Source organism: Trachurus trachurus, assembly GCF_905171665.1.
Source record: "Trachurus trachurus genome assembly, chromosome: 19".
Taxonomy (NCBI): Eukaryota; Metazoa; Chordata; class Actinopteri; order Carangiformes; family Carangidae; genus Trachurus; species Trachurus trachurus.
Window position 1 is genome coordinate 6,254,652 of NC_139913.1, and position 14,471 is coordinate 6,269,122.

Here is a 14,471-nt window from a genome sequence, read left to right on the forward strand (position 1 = left end):
CACAAGCTTGAGGGTTGAGGTTGAGGGTCCTGGAGATATCTGTACAGTGCTCAACATACATCAGCACACATGTTATGAGTTTTTAACTCATAACATTAAAGTAAGGTTAATAACATTACTTAGATTACAAAATCTTTAGCACTCTATTAGTTGATGCAAAGATGTATACACCCCACAACAAAAGCTGGTACCTGACAGCACTATGTGTTTTTTGTGTCCTCTCTTCATTTCTAGCAAACTTGTTTCAGTTTTTGCTGGTATGTGAAATCCGGTGCATGTCCAGTGTCTTTTCTCTTTCATTCACTTGCTACCGATCCATGTAATAAATTACATTTAGCCTATTGTAATTTTTTAATAAATTTTGCGACATTGCAAAATCCTGGAGGGTCTGTATAATGTCCTACAAAGAAAAAAGGGTAGAATATAAGTTATATTATATTGAGTATTTAGTAGTGATATGTGACAGACAACCTGTGTCATGCTACGGAATAACTTCTAATACATTCTATTGGTGGGGGGAGGGGGTTGTTCCTTTCCGATGAACAGGAAAAGTGGGTGTGGCTGTTTTTGTTTTTTTTTACACCAAGGAGTGTTTTGGATGAAAAGCTAATGCTTGCAATCAACTCAGAATCGTGAAAAACCCCTAGTTTGACCCCTCACAACTTACTTAAGGCCAAATTAAAAATTTCGGAATTTTTGAAAGTCTGGTTACAGGTACCCCAACTACTTTTTTTAGGGGGTTTCCCACGGGAGTTGAATTTCAACTAACAGCTAAACTAGAAACACTGGTAACTGTTGGTTGTTTCAAACTCATTCAAATACTAAGCTGGTGTTTGTGAGTGTACCATGATGCTAAACATCCAGTATGTCTTTTGGAATTTCGAGAGTAGGCCTAGCCTAAAATTCCATTGAGGTTCTGAGCCTGTTGATCGCCAGCTAGTAGTGAAATTATCATAGAACCAATGATTTTGGTTGGATTTCTATAATTTTTTCACTGGAATGAGTATACTGTTTGCTGAAAATGATGACACATTGACTGATGTCATAACCTGGACCCATAGTTGATTGCCAATGAAGTAAAGATGAAAATATTGGGAAAAAGTGAGAAAACGCCTAATTTTTTTCCATAAAATTGATACAAAATCATGTAGAAATGTGTTTTAAGAGTTATTTTTTCAGTGGATGTTGTCACCACATGTGTTCTGTGTATCTGAAATGCATTAATTGACAGCCTACCCAGTCTACTGAGGATTTGAAGAAAAAAATCATTTTTTACAATTTCCTGTCGAAAAATAAAGGGTGCATACAGTGAAATGGCCACAATTTTTTTTCGCGATATTTCCGGCAGAGCAGACCCCTCAATTATTGTTCCTTAGTGTCAAATTTAACAGAAAAAACACAAATAAAAAGTATAACGGACGATGTCAGGTTCAACCCATTTTTGAGCCTGTGGCTCCCCGACTAAGTGTAGAATGTGTCCGGGTAACAGCACTGAGTGAAAACCTGGGGACGGGACTAAAATGTGAATTTTAACCAAAATATAATTAGGTTTTAATTTAAAAAATGTTATATAAGTGTAGATATAATATAAAGTCACACTAATATGCAAAAAAAATGAGATTTTAGAAGGATTTTATTCATAATGCATTGTGGTAAACTATAGCGTTTGGCTCTGGGGACATGCAACAAAGGCTATGTTTCAGTGCTTTGAAAGCCTTTTTATAGTAATTAAAATTTATATATCTTTAATTTCTACAGTGATTCATGTGTATGGTGCTTTGTTTATTAATTAAATGCAATTTATATTATATTATTACATGTTTTTATACATTTAATATGCTGGGGACAGAAATGGCACTCTTTTGGTGGAATCGCCCGATGATTGGCTTTTATTTTGCATAATGTTGTGTGTGCACATCCATTAGCAGCACCATGTTGTAATTGATATGGACCAATTTTGGTCCATTTTTTATGGACATTTAATACACTGAACAATAATTGTCAGATGTATTGACATTGTATGTAAAGTGGCTTACACTACTTCTATATAACACATAACACAGTAACACAGTCTTGTCAGAGATTTTCATAACTTGATAGAAACGAACAAATCAGAGCAATATGCACAAAATTGACCCTACTACAAAAAGATGGAGTAACCACCATCATTAGCTATATTGATGTTTAGCCGTGCAAATTTTCTTACATATCTCTGAGCCATATTAGAAAAAACATAGCCTACACCTTGCAGTGAATGTATGAACAGAATTTCATTTATGTGGCTACGACACTAACAAAAACAGGGAATAATAAATTAGAATAGAGCTATATAAAAATATATAAATACATAAAAGACAAAGTATTGGACACCAGAACTGTTTTTGTGCGATGTCCTGGATGGGAGGAAGTGAAGTTCCGATTCTCTCCGCCGTCCTCACCACTCTTCAGAGACTTCCAGGCAGCCGACCAGACAGAGATGCAGCAGCTGGTCAATATGCTCTCTATAGTGCCCAAATAATATGAAATCTGGCATTTGAGGTCACTCGGGTGTCAGGGAAACCTCCAGCCTTAGCTGTAAGTTTTTACAATTTACTTTTCATTGCTGTTAAAGCAGGAAAACTCTTAAAGATAGATGAGATTATGAGAGACCACACGTTACTCTTCATGCAGAGATAATTGACTATCCTGTAATTATGATTCCAAACTTTATTAAACCCTTTCGGCAATGTTTCCATTCATTCCTACAGGTATTGACATGACAGTTAAAAATTGCAAGAGGTCAGAGCAGGTCTTGGCAATGTTTGTACAGAAACACACGAGGGCAGTGTTGAGTCAGAAAAGGCTAAAACCCATTGAAGCAGTTGAACCGATTTATCTCCCATGTTCAGACCAGATTTAATACTTGTAAATCTGGACAACCTTTGTTCTTTATGGTTAGCCTGGCAGATGTAAACTTGCATTGCATTATACAGGTGTTCTGTGTATGCTAGAAATGGATGGACAAAATGGAAACATCTTGGTATGAAATACAATTCAGCAGTAACCTCAAATGGCTGTTGCATTAGTTTTTGCTGGATGTACCTTAATGTGTACTGTATGTCACCATCTGCTTTGAAGAGTCAGAGCACAACCCTGATGATGTGATAAGACAGATTTACGTTCCTCTGGTAAATTCCTGCCTCCTTGTCACCATCCAAGTTATTATTACAACGGCGAAACAGATTTTCCTCAAAAGCACCGATCGATCAGATTTGCCTGCCTTGAAACAAAAAAATACGGAAAGGCCTCACAGCAGCCAACAGTAGTCATTCGTTAATTAATCAAATTTAATTTCTAGTGGCATGTTGATCCAGAGCTTTGAGCGCTCAGCTGCAACTGCTGACGGATGATTCACTCAGGTTGTAGACAAGGAGTCTGTCCAGCTGACCCCGGCTCAGCGCAGCGGGAAGACGAGTTTAACAGAACCTCATTGTCTCAGGTGACTCAGGCCTGATGCCATGAAAGCCAAAAACACAGCAGCTTGGTCTCTTTATGGACATTTAGGAAAGGCTACTGCACAATAGAACCGATTCATGTTTAAAACACAGACAAAAAAAAGAAAAATGGGGGAGTTGGTGGCATTTGTTCGTTCCTTTTTATTAGATGTTGGCATACAGTTTGTCGATCTGAGGCTGGAAGAGAGCTTTGAGCTCGGCCCTCTTGGCCTTGAGTGTGGGAGTTAACAGACCGTTCTCAATGGTGAACTGCTCTGGATGGAGGTACAAATCCTTAACCTGTAGAAAAAAAAGGAGCAAAAACATGAGGATGGGGGACGGATTTGGGGTTGTGAGGAATGTAAATGGGGCAAAGGTCTAAAAAAAAAATAAAAAAAGAGAAAGTCCAAGTTTAAGGCAAAGCTCATTTAAACCACTAGAGGGAGAACTAATACAGGAAATATGTGCTCCAATGTTAATGACCTCTTGAAGTTTCAGTTTACCTATTATGTTGAATGAGAGTAGATGCTTGAACAGACAATTATGCCAATTATTTTCTGTATAATTACAGATAACCATCATGTTTTTCTAATACCATCTGACTTGCATAGAAGCGCTCTTACCTGCTCAAACGACTTGAGCCCCGCTTCTTTACCCAGTTTGGTCAGGTCTGAAAGGATGGCTTTCTTAATTTCCTGTAATGAAAGAGACGAGTTAGAAATCAGTCCAATAAGTAATTCTCGAGCTGAAGAAACAATTCAAACGCTGCTCTACTTTTGAATATTCAATTAGATTTGCAGACATCGTCCCTTATGGGTTTTACAGTGAGCGTGCAGGACCAATCCAACTGGCCTCTTTTAGTGTTAATGACTGGGTTTACTGCAGATATTCTTTCGCAGGAGTTTGAGCATAAAAGCAAACCCGAGGAGACATTTAAATACAGTATTGTAGTTTATAGTGACCCCCAGATTATCTGTTAGAGTTATTCAGAGAAAGAAAGGCCCTTCTAACACATGTGTGAAAGAAAAAGACAAGGCAGAAACATTACTGTGTTTTTGCAGAGGTCTTCAACGGAGCCTTGGCAACCTAGATTTTTGGCAAAACCTGGCAGGACCTCTGGGTCAGGGACTACAACGGCAACCAGGCAAGACTGAAGATGAAAAAAAAGAGAAGAGAAAAAAATAGGTGAGTGCCAGTAGTGATGAACAGTACATGCAGAAGCTGTAAAGATGCCAGCATTAACTTACCTGTAGGCTGTCTCCATGCACAAACACTTGGGCCACAGGTCCACTGCGTACATACACATTCTCAATCTTCTCTGGAGCGATGTACTCGCCCTGAGCCAACTTGAAGATATTCTTCTTTCGGTCAATGATCTTCAGTACTCCACTCTGTCGCAAAACAGATTACAGAAAAATAATATAAACCTCTTTGCTGTAACTTTCAGACATTGCAAAACACACACTTATTTTTGTTTAGATTAGTTAAATCATGAAGTGTCAGGATCAAGTTAAGAGGCCATTTCCTAACCTACTTGAATTAAACTCTTGGGAAAAATCACTTATTTATCAATTTATCCTACCTAAATCTTATCTGAATCTTTAAAAGCATGTTGTTTGAATATTGCAAAATCGAAAAAGAAAACAGGGCAATATGTGTTCCCATGGGCCAGATGATGCCCGTCCCTTCCACAGCTAAGACATTTCCTTCCAGGGAACTCAAAAACTAATGATTCCCAAATAAAGATAAAGTCATCTGTTTTGCAAAACCTCAATTATGAAACTCAGATTCCACTTGATATCCTCTTTACTTCAAGCACTGAACTTGATACACTCTGCCAGGCGGCCTCATCCACAAAGAGTGTGTGCATCTGGTACTGAGAAGCTTGTGGTTGTACTTAAGTCAGTGGTTATGATGAAAAAGTTGCTTGATTCATTTACATGTAGCGGGGAGAGGGAGGAGGGGGGATTTGCCTTGCATTGGCTTTTCTTACCGGAAGCCATTTCCCAATGTCTCCAGTGTGGAGCCAACCATCTTCATCCAAGGCCTCTGCAGTCTTCTCTGGGTCTTTCAAGTACCCTTTGAACACATTTCTACCCTTGATACAGACCTGAATAATTGCAGGGAATAAAAAATAAAACAAACAAGACAATTGGGAACATTACTCAAAAACATAAGCATTGTATATTAAACATGAGAATCTAATCCACAGATTTCAACCTTCATTAACGTTATGACAAAATAATCGGTAATGTCTTTAGTTTGTTAAAGATCAAGTTTATGTGGTTTAATGTTATTTCAAAAAGAAAAACTCTTAATGCGTGATAATTGACCATGTGTGATTATGGTGCAAATTGCACTTCACGAGGATCTCATTAAATGGCCATGAAGGTATAATGAACGCCAGACCTGGCCTAAAAAACCCCAACACATTTTAACATCTTCTGCAGAAGCAAAGTAAAATAGTGCCAATTAACTTCAATGGACACATTGCAAACAAGTAGCTTGGCAACTTAATGGTGTCAGTTTGTCAAAATGTAAAAGAATATAGGCTATACATAAAAGCAAAAATCACAAATCTCCCATATTTACTTCCATAACTTAGCTACATTAACATGATAGTCACGATTAATGGAGGTGTGATCTGTGCACTTTTTGCAGTTGAATCCTGCTCTGACTTTTATGCAGTTGGATAATTACTTGAATGACCCAGATTTACCTCGCCTTCACCATTTGATGCAAAATAGTTCATTTCTTCAACATCCACCAACTTCACAATGTTGCAAGGCAGTGGCGACCCAACATGACCTGTGGTTAAAAAGATAGAAGCAAGTGAAGCATAAAGTTAATTGCTTATTTAACAACACTGATGATCTGCATCATTTGTAACAACAGAAATTAAATGATTTAAATTGTAAAGGCTATAAAGCAAAAGTCAAAATGACAAGTTAAGTTCAAACTGGCGAAGTTGAACTCTGGTTGCCTCTGAACTACGTACCTGAGGTGGCGTCTCCTGGCATGGTGAAGGTGCAGCCGGCCGTGCACTCCGTCTGGCCATACGCCTCAAAGATCTAAAAAAGCATTGCAGTCAAATCAAAGCGGAGTTGAGAGCAATGCGCCCAGGTTATCATGACAACATGGAGCAATCGGCACCAGCTGGTCACTGTTGTGCAACCCTCTTTCTTTACTCCCCAAAAAAACAAGCATTACTGTAGCAGCGTTTTGGTTGCCAACACCTCAGAGTTTACCAAAGTTCAGGCATCGTATGACTGATTTAGAAACTAGGTCAACATTTTCTTGCAAACCTTCCAAAATGTTTGGAGAAGCCAAATTACAACCCAGAAAATAACTTAAGTCCTTAAAGTGAACTGAATTTGGCTTTTGCAAGAGGTTATGTCAAGAATATGTGAATGATGTTCAAAAAAAAAAAAAAAAAAATGGATTTCCTAAAGTGAGATTCAAAATCAAACAAACATGACCTGCTAGTAAAATGAAAAATACCCACAAGTATTATAGGGAGAGGATTTAGTTTATTTATTACCTGACAGCCCAGAGAAGCCCTGAGGAAGTTGAGCACAGGGGGAGAAATGGGAGCTGCTCCAGTCACCATGACCCTCACTCGTCCCCCAAAAGACTCCTACAATCAAGGTGCAGCACTTTAAAAACACTTTGTCATTTGTGTCACATAATCTGTCATTTGTGTCACATAATCTGCATTTACTGTAATAGAGGTAGTACCTGGACTTTGTGGAAGATGAGCTTGTCCCATATGCTGTTCTTCCTGATGATGCCCTCCTGGACTTCAGCATATTTCCTCTCCACGGCAAAGTTCAGAAGCCATTTCTTGAAAGGTGTCTTGGCTCCACTCTGGACCTAGACACATAAAAGAAAAAAAAAAAAAAATTACATATAAAAAGACAGTGGAATTTCTTTTTTTTTTGAGTTGATGTTTAAAGCAGAAAGGAATGATGAGACGGGGATGTTGTGTCTACCAACTTTGTCATAGACACGGTTGAGAAGCCGAGGAACGACTGGGAAAATGGTGGGCTGCAGCGTTTTCATGTCATCTGGCAGCAGCCTGATGTCACCCTGGAAGAATCCCACCTTACCCCCAGCACCATACATCACTGTCTGCAGGATCAGACAGAAAACAAACATTAAGGGATGCTCTGAAGTCTCATTTACAGATCCAAACGACTGTAAACACACTTTTTTTTTTACGATCTGATCAAGTTCTCACCTGGACCACTCTCTCAAACATGTGAGCTAAAGGCAGGAACGAAATGCTGACGTCGTCTGTATTTGGAACAACTGACGACTGTGGGACACACACAGAGGCTCCGTTAGCAAAAGCAAAGCAAAGCTAGCATTTATACACCAAGTGTCCATTTCAGCCGTTTTGGCATGATAATTAATCTGTATTTTGGGACCACGGCTACCTCAAAGCTTTTGATGACACCTGCAGCATCAGACACCACATTCTCATGGGTCAGCATTGCTCCCTTCGGGTCACCTGAGAATGAAATAAAAAAACGTTTTTGTCTATTTACACTTGCATTCAGCTTTAAAATCAGGTTATACAAGAAGAGTGAGAGTAAAACCAGTCACAGGTTCCCACAGATTAATAGCTACAGCAGTCAACCCAATGCCATAAGAAGACACACAAATGTCAACCTGATGGTGGCAATCACCAGAGATGGACAGAGTACTCGACCCCAGTACTTGAGTAAGAGTACAAATACTGCTAAAAAAAAAATAAAAGTAAAGTAAAAGTAGCTCAGTCGACATGTTACTCGAGTAAGAGTAAAAAAGTACTTGCTTTTAAAGGTACTTAAGTATCCAAAAGTACATGCTTTTAAGTAAAAATAAGAGTAAGAGTAAATTTCTTATTTTTCACATCAGTGAATTACTATAATTTTTTCTAAATTACCTTTTAACTCTTGTTTCTGAGAATTAACTCTTTGAAACCAGCTGCACTGATGTGCTGCTTTTAGGGGTTAGGGTTTCCTTCTTTGACAAACACAGCTTATGTCCAATAGGATTTTAGAAAAAAAAAAGAAGAGCAGACCTGAAAGTAATGAGTACTTTTCAGCCTTCCTAGAAATTAACTTGAGTAAAAGTAAAAATATTTGTCTTGGAAATGTATTCAAGTAAGACTAATAAGTACCAAAAAAATCGAATACTCTTGTACTTAAGAACAGTACTCAAGTAAATTTACTCTGTTACTGTCCACCACTGGCGATCACCAGTGTCCTTATAGTAACTCATCCTCTGGAGACCATGAATCTATTTGCTAGATTGAAAAAGGCAATCCATCACAGTGAGATATTTCAATCTGGACCAACCGACAAACACCGGCCTCCCCGACTCAACCGTGACCAAACTGAAACTCAACCATGGCTGCTCTTAGTTTTCATGGTTTTCATCAGTTACATGGTTCATTCTGTGCAGCCACATCTAAGATAGATTCATTTAAACACCATGATTTTCTCTTTTAGTAAAGTGGCGTTACATTCCCTTTGATTAAAAAGAAGAAAAGAAATAAATGAATAGAAATCAAATGCAAAAAATCATCACCTGTTGTGCCACTGGTGAAGCAAACAATGCTGAGGTCCTCTGGCTTTGGTGGCTGTTGGGGACATGAAAGCGGCACCATCAGAACAGCATGCGGCTTGTTAAAGCTCATAAAAATAGATTACATGGATATATTAGAAACTTACAACTGGCTTTTGAAGATTACTCTTCCCCAGAGCCTGAGGAGGGAAAAAAAACAAAAAACATAAAACATGTTTCCAATAACGTTTGTGTTTCTTGTAACAGAAACAGTTGCAAATATAAAAAAAATATATAATAAAAAAACAAAACTTCTTCAATTCTAAAAGTGGCGCCAGCAACGATGAGTCACCAGCAACCGCACTTGTTTGTGTTCGGCGTGCCGTTACCTCCACATCCTGCATGGACACGATGTCCACCCCACACTTGGTTCCTCTCTCGACCAACTCGGAGTTGAAAGAGTCCATGACGACGATGGTTTTGAGGACGGAGCTCTGGCCTTTCTCCCGGTTCTGCAGCAGCGTTTCTGCCTTCTTCTGATCGTCGCACAGCACCGTGGAGATCTCCGCTGAGGGGCGAGAGAAAGTCTGAGTCATATCGCCACCAGTAAAGTTTATGGTGCAAATAACCAGCAAAAAAAGTTGACACCAGTGCTGTTATGAGGCAAGTATGTCAACACTGTTGGGTTAAGATTCATAGAGTAAACAGCAGGATTTATGAAAATAAAGATAAAAACCCAGATCAGCAGTATTTGTAACAGCAGACGTGTTGTTTTAAGTGATCAGATAAAAGAAAATTGGAGCACAGGTTAAAGGAGAGGGTGTAATAAATAAGAGAGAGGAGATTAGAGCACACTTGATATCAATCCCTTTGGAGACCAGCGAGCCACTGGACTCCGACCTGGCTCTGCAATTAGCAGCATTAAGAAGTGCAGAGAGACGCTCCAATTACCTCGGTCGATAATGAACACGAGAGCCTCAGGACCCAGGGTGTCGTACAGGGGAACTGCCACCATGGAGTAGGTGTAACAGGCCAGCTCGCCGATAATCCACTGCCACAAACGACACGAAGACACACGGCAGAGTTAGAGAGAGCAGCCGAGGTGAAGCCAAGATAAACCTCGTCATAAACACACACACACAAACACACAGTTCCCACTTACCTCAGGTCTGTTCTGGGCAAAGATACCAATAAAGGTCTTCTGGCCTTGCTCCAGTCCTCTGTGAATCAGCCCTGACCCGAGGTGCTCCGCCCGGTCAGACACCTTCATCAGGAGGAGGAAGAGGAGTCAGAAGGTCAGACAAAGTGAAGGACAATTTTCTCCACTTTTTTACAAGAGTTGAGGGACTTTTTTTTACCTGCTTGTACTTCAGCCACTGGTATGGTCTTCCTGTTTTCCTGTAGCCCAAGCACGGTCCATTACCTGCAGCAAGACACAGGGCCAACATCAAACTACATGTAATTAAGAAGTATAGAACAGTAGAGCTTCATAGCTTTTGGTCTCAACCCCCCAAAAAAGTTAGGCCTTATCATTTCCCCATCTGAAATCCCATCTTTTTAAACAGGTATTCTCCCTCTAACTTTTCTTTGTTGACCTTTGCTGCTGCAGATTTCTGATTTGTTTTACTTCATCTTGGCTTTTACTGTTGTCTTATTACAAATTTGTTTTATTGTTGAAGTGTTTTACATTGTCTTTAATTGTTTCTGTAAGGTGACCTTGACTGTCAGGAAAGGCGCTTCTACATAAAATGTATTACTATTATATATTTTTTTTAAAGAAACAGTTCAAGATATGAGAACTTCATGTAATGCTGAGTGTAACACGAGAAGATTTATACCATAGCATAAACATACTACAGTGACTGAAAATAAGTCCTCAAGCTCATCATTATACTGTAATGTTTTACAATTTAGCGGTTTATTCCAGCTCTTTACTAAAAACGGTAAGTGAATGCACCAACATTCAGCTCTCATTCTCCTCTACCATGTTGGATGCATCACTACTTCAAGCTGCTACATTCAGTTCAGCCTTTTACAAGCGTCGCACATAAGGTCAACAGCTTTGCTGCAACAATGTCCATGTCAAGGATGTTTTGCTTCCGCAGCTTTCATTAGCCTAACCTTTAAAACAAGTAGATATATGCTGTGTATCCACTGTTTAAAAGCTGGGCACAATGGTGATTCAATGGTCAGATTTTCTAGTACATGTACTCTGATGAAGAAGTTTCAGAAATTGCTGAAAAAAGAGGAAGTTCTCAGTCACCTGAAACTCTGGTCCCCCTCCTAAACACATCATAGAGGGTCTGGGCGTCCACGTAGCAGAAGGACATCAGGTTGTTGTTGCCTTCAAGCAAAGCCGTCTTTCTTGCTCCATCCTGAGGACAATAAGCAGATGCCGGTCACTGGTGAAACCGTGAACTTAACCGCCATAAACATCTATACAACTAACACATTGACAGCACTTTTTTACCTTGATTCCCAGAGTTTGGCAGTTGAGGTCGGTCGGGGTGCGGAGGGGACTGGGCCGAGTGTTGAGGTAGAACAAGGTGGCGGCTGCTAGTGCAAACAGGGAGATGATGGCCGGCGTCGGGAGGGGGGAGAACAGCAACTGGAAAAGGAATTCCATGGTGGTGCCAAATCTGCTGGGATGCAAAGAGAGAGACTAATGAAGTTAGACCTACAATAAAAAATAAATAAAAAGACACCAAAACACCCAATTCTAGTTTAAAACTTCACCGTAGTATAGATATATTGTCCTATTATGCAACTCTCAGCTCCTCGTCACTGATCTTAATGTCATCTCCACAATAACTTGAGGTCAAAGTCAACACAAGTTGTGCAACAGTTTTTCCTCTAATCACTCACGATGACTCCAGCCCATGAAAGATTAGACGAACGACAACATTACAGTCAATACATACAGTAACAGCAGCTTTAAATTCATATTTAAATGAGTTAAACACATTGAGCAGAACAACTGCTTCTGCACAAGATCATGTCTGAAGACAAATTCTTCCATGTCCAATAAGACGGGGAAGAAGGAAAGATTTCTTAACCTTTGAGGCACATTGGTTCAACCACACGGTCAAGGTTAGTTATTTTATGACAACATGGCATGTCAAGGGTCAAACTAGGTGCCAGCATGTTTTATGACATTTGTGTGGCCGTTGATAAATAAGATGAAAACATGGCAACTGCACATTAATATGAAAACAGAAAAGAACATTTCATATGGTACAATTTGGGTATTTAGGCTGCTTAACACGACTGAACTGACAAATCCAGTGTTGGGACACTGCAAATTGGATCCTGGCCATTTAAAGTGAGCGTAATAAGTTGCGTTATTTGGCTGTCCTACCTGCTGCTGGTCCTCTCAGGTGTTCCTCAGCTGCCAGTTGACAGGCAGGTGTGTGTGGTGGTGGTGGTGCTGCCGGTGGTGTGTGCACAGCAGAGCGTCTGCTGAAGCTCTGAATGAAACAAGTCCGACAGTTAAACTCAAACTTTGAACCTTGACCAGCATCACTACTACTGATAAAAAAAAAGCACAAGCACAGAACCCATTCCAGCTTGTATGTCATATTATTAAAGTTTAGATTAGGCAACTTACTAAGATGATTGTGTTTTTTTTGCCTTTGATTTCAGTCCAGGCAGATAAACTTTACACTTTATCTCAGGTAATCAAGTCAGACGGTCAAGATGCTGCAGCTGATGAAAGGTCAATACTTTTAGCTGCCGTTTATCATATCATGTAAATAAGTTGAGTGTCACAACCAGGGCCGTTGCATAGGGGAGACAGGTGATGATAATTCTAGGGGCCCAGCAGGCAGTAGGGCCCACAAAAACCCCAGTAATCTAATCTTTGTATGACTTAATTATTCTGCATAAGACCCTGACTAATACTCATAGTAATGCTGCATTAGCATCAAAACAAAGTAAGCTAAATAAGAAATGATAATACATACGTAGTCTATGAAAAAAAAGTGGAAAAGTCATGGGGCAGGGGCCCACTTTAGTATACTTTCAGGGGGCCCAGAATTCCTAGCAACGGCCCTGGTCACAACCAATCACAGTTCACTCAAATGGTAAAGAAGTTTTTACAGTTGTACACTTTAAAAAATGAAAGCAATGTAAAATCTCTGAGCACTGAAGGTCTGTTGCTTCTCAATGTGACAGGAGTCCAAATTCAGGCCAAGGACAGTTTAAGACACATAAACAACTAACAATGTTCCAGTTCATTAAAAAGCAGGAATCACTAAAGATGAGTCATCAAGTTTTACTTTTTAGGCGTCAAACGACAGTCTTTTTTTTAGTACTGTTACCAAAAGTTTTAATAAAATATCCTTTTAACTGTAGAAACAAGGAGCAACATTTTCTATAAAACCTTCTTAATGTCATTGCAAATAAGTCCCAATTAAGAAGAATCAAAAGATAAAATCAATCTGAGGTCTGATTATTACTTAAGTTTGAAATAAAGCAAAGTCTTTCTCTGGTCTCAGATCTGCACAGATCTCATATTGAAACCAAAACAAAATATGAAACACTGAACATTCACTGATTAATGTGTGTAATCAGTAGATTCTGTACAGTCTCCGTCTGTTATTTGACGTAAAGTACTAGACGGAGATAGAGAAATTAAACAGACATCTAATCACACTGAGACAAAGCTCCAGCAACTAAACCACTCAGGGTATTGATTCGAGTGAATCTGCATTTCATTCATTCGTCAGTGACACTCGCACTGCAGCACAGAAAATACTTTCATTTAGTTGAAAAAGGTTAAGTTGAGTTGCTTTTTCAAACATTTATGTGAATCTGGACAAACACACAAAAGCTGAACTCCCAACATGTCCTCCTGTGTGTGAACGGTTTGATTGTGCAGGTCAGCGAGGTGAGAGAAAGAGAAAAGCTTCATTAGGAGAAGATTTGAGTGGTTACCTGGTGGGATTAGCAGAGCTGGTTTGGGTCCAGGCTGAGCAGGGATCGCCTGGGGGGAAAAAAAGCAAGGTGAAGCCAGCAACACCACTAATGTACAACCTGAACCATCTGTCGTCATTAGCACCTTTAAACTGCACACAGGTGTGAGCAACTCCTCTGCACCCAGCAAGGCTCAGCCTGCCAGCCTCGCCTTGTTCCTGCAGAAAATGCACTCCCTGGAGATCTGCCACACACTTCTTCTCACTTCAGCTTTTGGCTTTAAGTAAAAAACTTAATTAAATTAGCTCGCACTCTGTCAATAAAACAAAAGTCTACAGTCATTTTCCACTCCCACTTCCTCTGTGTGTGTGTATGTGTGTGTGTGTTTGCATGCAGTTGAAGTTAGAGATAAAAAACCTGCGATGAACTTTGACACAGAATTTATGACTGATACCTATCTAGAATTGATAAACTAATCTTTAGTTGATATACTAATCAAGGGCTTATCTTGACAAATCTGACTTCATTATA

General features: G+C 39.6%; 1 protein-coding gene across 2 annotated transcripts; it reads right to left on the reverse strand.

Moving 5' to 3' along the window:
• Positions 1 to 3,615: 3,615 nt before the first annotated feature.
• On the reverse strand, positions 3,616 to 12,525 carry acsl5 (acyl-CoA synthetase long chain family member 5). Of its 2 annotated transcripts, none has more exons than XM_083994712.1 (21): positions 12,385 to 12,525; positions 11,497 to 11,665; positions 11,290 to 11,401; positions 10,385 to 10,449; positions 10,189 to 10,290; positions 9,978 to 10,077; positions 9,416 to 9,594; positions 9,194 to 9,226; positions 9,051 to 9,102; positions 7,913 to 7,986; positions 7,714 to 7,791; positions 7,470 to 7,604; positions 7,212 to 7,346; positions 7,015 to 7,110; positions 6,472 to 6,544; positions 6,193 to 6,281; positions 5,467 to 5,583; positions 4,721 to 4,864; positions 4,522 to 4,623; positions 4,097 to 4,168; positions 3,616 to 3,773 (listed from the first exon to the last, which is right to left on the reverse strand). In XM_083994712.1, the coding sequence occupies exons 2-21, from the start codon at positions 11,650 to 11,652 to the stop codon at positions 3,639 to 3,641; spliced, it is 2,049 nt and encodes a 682-aa protein (XP_083850838.1). In that variant the 5' UTR covers positions 11,653 to 11,665; positions 12,385 to 12,525; the 3' UTR covers positions 3,616 to 3,638. The 2 variants fall into 2 exon arrangements, with proteins under 2 accessions (XP_083850838.1, XP_083850837.1); XM_083994711.1 differs by having other exon boundaries at positions 11,497 to 11,668.
• Positions 12,526 to 14,471: the final 1,946 nt, after the last annotated feature.

Bases quoted from the DNA above. Each gene is read 5' to 3' on its own strand.
- acsl5 (XM_083994712.1), bottom strand. From the start codon at position 11,652: ATGGAATTCCTTTTCCAGTTGCTGTTCTCCCCCCTCCCGACGCCGGCC. The intron at 10,291-10,384 runs GTAAAAAAAAGT...CTCCTGATGAAG, and splicing joins AGTGGCTGAAGTACAAGCAG to GTGTCTGACCGGGCGGAGCA. The intron at 7,347-7,469 runs GTTGGTAGACAC...TTATGTGTCTAG, and splicing joins TCAACCGTGTCTATGACAAA to GTCCAGAGTGGAGCCAAGAC.